Genomic DNA, 6,833 nt, shown 5'->3' with positions numbered 1-6,833 from the left:
TTCACAATTGAATCATGAATCGAGTTTTTTATTTATTTATTTATTTTTAATCGCTGAATTTATTTTTTTCAAGAAAATCGCGCAGCTCTAGTGGGAACTGGTTAAATGTGCAAAAAATAAAAAATAAGCAAATCGATTTTTTTAGATTTTTTTTATCACCACCACGTCACCTAAAAACTCCTGCCTGTAGCTCCTCAGGACCGGCGTGGTGTCCATTAAAAAAAAAAAAATAATAATAATAAAAAATAAAAAAAACACACTCGATTCACAATTGAATCGTGAATCGAGTTTATTTATTTTTTTTTAAATCGCTGAATTTTTTTTTTTCAAGAAAATCGCGCAGCTCTAGTGGGAACTGGTTAAATGTGCAAAAAATAAAAACTCCGGCGGCGAAAGGATTCCACGCTAAACATGTGACCTCCGCTGCCAGGTGACTCGGGCCCGTCGCCGTTCCCGTTTTATGGCGGTCTGCAGAACGAACGCTGAACATCTACGAAATGATTCTGAATAAAATCCTCCGATTGGTTCCTGAAATAGCGATGGTTTTGGAAGACGAGGTTGACGGTCACGATACACATGAATAACGCGGCCGTATTTCCATATTGTGGGAGCGGATTCCTTCTTACGGACGCCATGAAGATCAATCGCCCGTCGCTGCTCATTCATTGGCTCATTACACACGACTGATTGCATCGATTCCTCATCTGTACAATGCACTTGCTGATTCTGGAAGGCAGCTGCGCCCTCTTGTGGTCAGAAAAGGTAGGACGTCGTTCAGCACAATGGGAGGTCACAAGAAAAAGCAGTGCTCTTCCTGGTATGCGGGGGTGCCTAGGCACTCCTCCTGTGCCTAGTCTCATGGCCATTGATCTGCAGTGTGAGGCTCTAAGACAGTGATGGCGAACAGATGTTTTGGAACTACATTTCCCATGATGCTCATGCACTCTGCAGTGTAGCTGAGCATCATGGGAAATGTAGTTCCAACACATCTGGGGTGCCAAGGTTCACCATCACTGGTCTAAGACATGTCTGCTTCTGACTGCTATTCTCAGGAGATCTGGATCTGGGGGGGGCGGGGAGGTTACTAGGCTACAGGGAAAGTCAGATCTCCAGACAGGGCTGGGCTGTGCAGCAGAGCTGTGTAAATCTCAAGATTGGATGGACAGAAATACAGGTCTCCAGGATGGGTGTGCTATCGGGCATACTTGTGTAAATCTCAGGACTGGATAGACAAATACAAGACTCCAAGATGGGTGTGCTGCATGGCAGAGTTGTGTAAATCTTAGGAATGGATAGAAAAATATAGGACTCCAGGCTGGGTGTGCGGTGTGACAGAGCTGTGCAAATTTCAGGATTGGATGGACAAAAGTACTGGTCTCCGGGTTGAATGTGTTGTGTGGCAGAGCGGTGTAAATCTCACTATTGGATGGACAGAAATACAGGTCTCCAGGTTGTGTGTGCTGTATGGCAGAGTTGTGTAAATATCAGGACTGGCTAGACAAATACAGGACTCCAGATTGCGCCTAATGTATGGCAGAGCTGTGTAAATCTCAGGACTGGATAGACAGAAATACAGAACTCCAGGCTGGGTGGGCTGCGTGGCAGAGCTGCATCCCAGGACTGGGCAGACAAGGAAAAGTTGTCTCCAGCCAGGGCTGTGCTGTGCGGCAGAGCTGTGTAAATCTCAGGACTGGATAGACAGAAATACAGGTCTCCAGACTGGGTGTGGTGTGTGGCAGAGCTGTGCAAGTCCCAGGTCTGGATGTACAGGGCGTCCTATGCGGTGGAGGTCATTGATCTCAGAGGTTTTCATGTCGTCTCTCACCCTCTTCACTATCAGAATCTTCCATTTCAGAAAATGGGGGGGGGGAGAGAAGAAAAAACTGCACAGATCAGCAGAACGATCTATTCCCCCCCCCCGTGTTTCTGCACTCCGGGGCTCCGCACGTTCGTCACACAGCGGCTGCAGCGGGAGGAGTGAGACGTGGGGATCTGCTGACTCCTCAGAATGTTCGGGAGGGATTTCCTGGCTCCGGGTGGGAGTGAGGACGGAGTTCCTGAGCACACCAACAGCGCGTGCGACTATCTCCATCAGACGCCCCGGGCGCGTTCCGTCCTGTTTGTCGGCAACTCGAGAATTACAGAGAGAGAACCAAATAGATCAGGATATTATTAAAGGGCAACTCCAACCCACCACCAATTGTCTCCCAACCCCCCCCCCCCCCCCATTCCACAGGGGGGTCCGGGAGGGCGATAAATGACTCCCACAGATAGAAGAGGAGGTGACGGCAGATCCCGTCCCCATAGAATGTTCCAATAAAAGGATCAACTTTGGGAATCCCTCAACTTGCCGGAGCTCCTTTCTGACATCCGGATTGGATGATCCCGGCCACTTACTGGAATGTTCCTCCCCCATCAGGCCAACACAAAACACGTCTTCTAAATAACTACCCCCCCCCCCCCCCATAGGTGTCTGGACAATATAGAACTACGGGAACATGCGGGGCGGGGCTGTGACCAGAGCCCCAAGAGCCTCCGAGCGCATTCAGACCAGTAGGTAGAAAATCCAGGCTTTCTGCCCCCCCCCCCCCCCCCAACAGCTCGCCACGCCCCACCTATCATCCACAGCCCGCCTCGCCCCACTCCCACACAGCTCGCCACCCTGCACCCCACCTATCATCCACAGCCCACCATGCCCCACCTCCCACACAGCTCGCCACCCTGCACCCACCTATCATCCACAGCCCACCACGCCCCACCTTCCACCCAGCACCCCACCTATCATCCACAGCCCACCATGCCCCACCTCCCACACAGCTCGCCACCCTGCACCCCACCTATCATCACAGCCCACCACGCCCCACCTCCCACACAGCTCGCCACGCCCCACCTATCATCCACAGCCCACCATGCCCCACCTCCCACACAGCCCGCCTCGCCCCACCTATCATCCACAGCCCGCCTCGCCCCACCTCCCACACAGCTCGCCACACCTCACCTATCATCCACAGCCCGCCTCGTCCCACACAGCTCGCCACGCCCCATCCATCATCCACAGCCCGTCTCGCCCCACCTCCCCACAGCTCGCCACCCAGCACCCCACCTATCATCCACAGCCCACCTCGCCCCCACCTCCAACACAGCCCGCCACACACCACCTATCATCCACAGCCCGCCACACCCCACCTATCATCCACAGCCCGCCTCGCCCCACCTATCATCCACAGCCCGCCTCGCCCCACCTCCAACACAGCCCGCCACACACCACCTATCATCCACAGCCCGCCTCGCCCCACCTCCCACACAGCTCGCCACCCTGCACCCCACCTATCATTCACAGCCCACCACGCCCCACCTCCCACACAGCTCGCCACGCCCCACACAGCTCGCCACCTCCCACCCATCATCCACAGCCCGCCTCGCCCCACCTCCCACCCATCATCCACAGCCCGCCTCGCCCCACCTCCCACCCATCATCCACAGCCCGCCTCGCCCCACCTCCCACCCATCATCCACAGCCCGCCTCGCCCCACCTCCCACCCATCATCCACAGCCCGCCTCGCCCCACCTCCCACCCATCATCCACAGCCCGTCTCGCCCCACCTCCCACACAGCTCGCCACCCAGCACCCCACCTATCATCCACAGCCTGCCTCGCCCCACCTATCATCCACAGCTCGCCACGCCCCACCTATCATCCACAGCTCGCCACGCCCCACCTATCATCCACAGCTCGCCACGCCCCCACCTATCATCCACAGCTCGCCACGCCCCCACCTATCATCCACAGCTCGCCACGCCCCCACCTATCATCCACAGCTCGCCACGCCCCCACCTCCCATCCACAGCTCGCCACGCCCCCACCTCCCACACAGCTCGCCACGCCCCCACCTCCCACACAGCTCGCCACGCCCCCACCTCCCACACAGCTCGCCACGCCCCCACCTCCCACACAGCTCGCCACGCCCCCACCTCCCACACAGCTCGCCACGCCCCCACCTCCCACACAGCTCGCCACGCCCCCACCTCCCACACAGCTCGCCACGCCCCCACCTCCCACCTATCATCCACAGCCCCCCTCCCAACTAACTCACCATGCCCCACCTATCATCCACAGCCCACCTCCCACACAGCTCGCCACCCTGCACCCCACCTCCCACATGGGTCGCCACCCTGCACCCCACACGGCTCGCCACCCGACCCGCCACCTCCCACACAGCTCGCCACCCTGCACCCCACCTCCCACACGGCTTGTTACGCCCCATCTCAACACCTCCCACACGGCTCGCCACCCTGCACCCCACCTATCATCCTCAGCCTGCCTCCCACACAGCTCACCATGCCCCACCTCCCACACAGCTCGCCACCCTGCACCCCACCTCCCACAGTTCACAGCTCACCACCCACAGCCCGCCTCCCACAGCACACAGAATAGCACCATTGCCACACAGAACATGCCAAGTCCTTGTTACAAACATACTCTTTATTGGGGAGAGTTCCTCCGAGCCCCTGACATCTCCAGCTCCCTCTACTGTTTGGGTAGAGCATGATTTACAGTCTGACGGGTGTGGGGTATGGGGGGGCAGTGCAGAGTGAAGGAGGCTGGGAGATGATGGGGGAGGGGCTTTTCACAGCTCAGGATTATAGAACACAAACTAAAACATACATGAAATAAATAAAAGGTATAATGATGGGACACTCTGCTACACGAGAAAATCACATACACTTGTGATTGTATCTAGGATTTGTCTTCATCCCACAGACGTGCAATATCGTCCATCGACAGCGCGTTTCGCCGCGGTCACTAGTCACACTGTGTAGATAATACCGACTAAGACGAGAATTGGATGTCAAAAATCGAATATAAATACACTGCGAGTCCGACCACAACCTGAACATGATGGGCGGAGCTCTCGCCTCCTCTCTAGGCAGCCATGATTAAGAAGGGAAATATTAAAGCAGAGGGGGAAAGATCAGGATGTAGTCAGGTGACTGATTCCAGATCCAGGAAATAAATATCCACATCGGCAGCGGTTCTGTCCAATATGGCGTCTCTGATGTACCTTCGCGTCACACAGTTTGCAAGTCTTTATCCGGAAGGGAGGGGGGGGGCAGCCTGTGCGTCCCTCCCCCATGACTCTCCTCTGGCTCCCTGTCCCAGGAGCACGGCGCGGGGTGGGGGTGGGGGGCGGATGTTGGTAGAGGAGGGTGCAGCATGGCAGGCGAGGGTGGTAGCCAGCATCAGACCTCACAGAGTACGACGGGGAAGTCCACATGGATGCACGGGTGGTCTAACTTGATGGTGCCCTGTGGGGGGAGGGAGGAGAGAAGACAGTAAGAGGACCGAGATTCTGACAACCAATCAGATCCATGGATCTGGAGTTATAATCTTCGGCAGCATCCAATCACATTCAGGCTCGGTTCACACGAATGCGATCTTCAGTGCGACTTGCTTGCAACTTCAATACACTTTACTCAGAAAAGTCGCATTAGATTGCTAGTGATAGCGATTCCTATGAGACTGAGGAGAGCAGTGGGGGTTTGTAACCCTTACCTCTCCTCTCTGGTCATTCTTGTTGCCTAAAACCCCCCCCCCCCCAAAACACAAAAAAACAAACCAAACACTCTCCTCCCATTCACACCTAAGCGTAACAGAAACGCGTGTTCCCACTTGCATTTATGCATCTAAATAGCGCAAATAAACGCATGTCATGCATAGAGCAGCACATTCACTTAAAATGTGCGACAAAGGATCACCCCCTAGTGCCAGAACCTTTTCAGCTATGGAGCATTGTGCGTTTTTATTCAGTGCGCATTGTCGTCGCACGGCCTTACCATATAAGCTGCATTCACATCTGCCTATCTCTGAACGCACAGCAACCACAAAAGAAAACGCATGTGCCTTTTGAAACTGTGCTGCAAACACAGATCCTGTTTACGTGGCCATAATGGAATTGGGGTGTCATTAATTAGGCTGCATTCACATCCGCACGTTTATAAACCCGACGCGGGAAATCGCGCTCGTGTTGCCGTGAAGGTTGATGCGCGTTCAGAATGCAGCCTTATTAATGACACCCCCAATCGCGATTAGCATTCCATTAAGGCGATGCGGTTTCAAAAACGCACAGCAAAGCATGCATTTTCTTTGTGGTTGTTGCGTAGTCAGAAAGGTGCAGATGTGAATGCAGCCTTATACGGTTACGCCGTGCGACAAACAACACGCAATGCTCCGTGGCAAAAACGGTTCTGGAGCTTCCTCGGGTCTTTGTGGTTGCTGGTCAGATGTGAATGTAACCCAAATAATTATAGGACACCCCAATCACGGTTTGCAGACGTGCCAAAAACGCACGTCGCTCCATGGTTCTTGAGCAAGTTTGGGGCATTTACCGCGCCCGGAATGGGCTGCCCTATGCAAGACTCGCGTCTCCACGGCAAAAAAAAAAAAATGCGTGTTTCCACTACACAGGGGTGAATGAAATGTGCTTAGGGGGGTTTTTAGGCAGCAAGGATGACCAAGGAGAAGAGGCAAGGGTTAACAAAAAAAAAAAAAACACCCCGATATCGTCAGTCACAAAGGAATGCGATTGGCACCGTTCAAAAGAACGATTTCCCTTGTCATGCGATTCAAGTCACATCAGAAGTCGCATGAACCGGGGCTTAGATTTTGGCATTTGCCGAAATGTGATTGGTGGATACCAAGTATCAAATCTACATTATAAACATCATACGATTGTAACATTTGCAGAATAAAATGGATACATTGAAAGTTTTCTGCTACAGAGTAACTGGACAGGACGCTGGGGGGGGGGGGGGGGGGGATATTAAAGTGTTTGT

The 6,833-nt window shown here is 54.0% G+C and overlaps 1 protein-coding gene across 1 annotated transcript in view; it reads right to left on the bottom strand.

The window, feature by feature from the left end:
- Window positions 1–4,886: 4,886 nt before the first annotated feature.
- TUSC2 (tumor suppressor 2, mitochondrial calcium regulator) overlaps window positions 4,887–6,833 on the bottom strand; it is a 17,015-nt gene continuing 15,068 nt past the window's right edge. The window contains 1 exon segment of the mRNA XM_077451515.1: window positions 4,887–5,306. Within this exon segment, the coding sequence (XP_077307641.1) occupies window positions 5,241–5,306 (66 nt within the window). The 3' untranslated portion in view covers window positions 4,887–5,240.

This window comes from Lithobates pipiens, unplaced genomic scaffold, assembly GCF_037356315.1.
Source record: "Lithobates pipiens isolate NorthernLeopardFrog02 unplaced genomic scaffold, aLitPip1_a1.2 Scaffold_23, whole genome shotgun sequence".
Lineage (NCBI taxonomy): Eukaryota > Metazoa > Chordata > Amphibia > Anura > Ranidae > Lithobates > Lithobates pipiens.
This window is presented reverse-complemented; position numbering and strand designations above follow the sequence as displayed.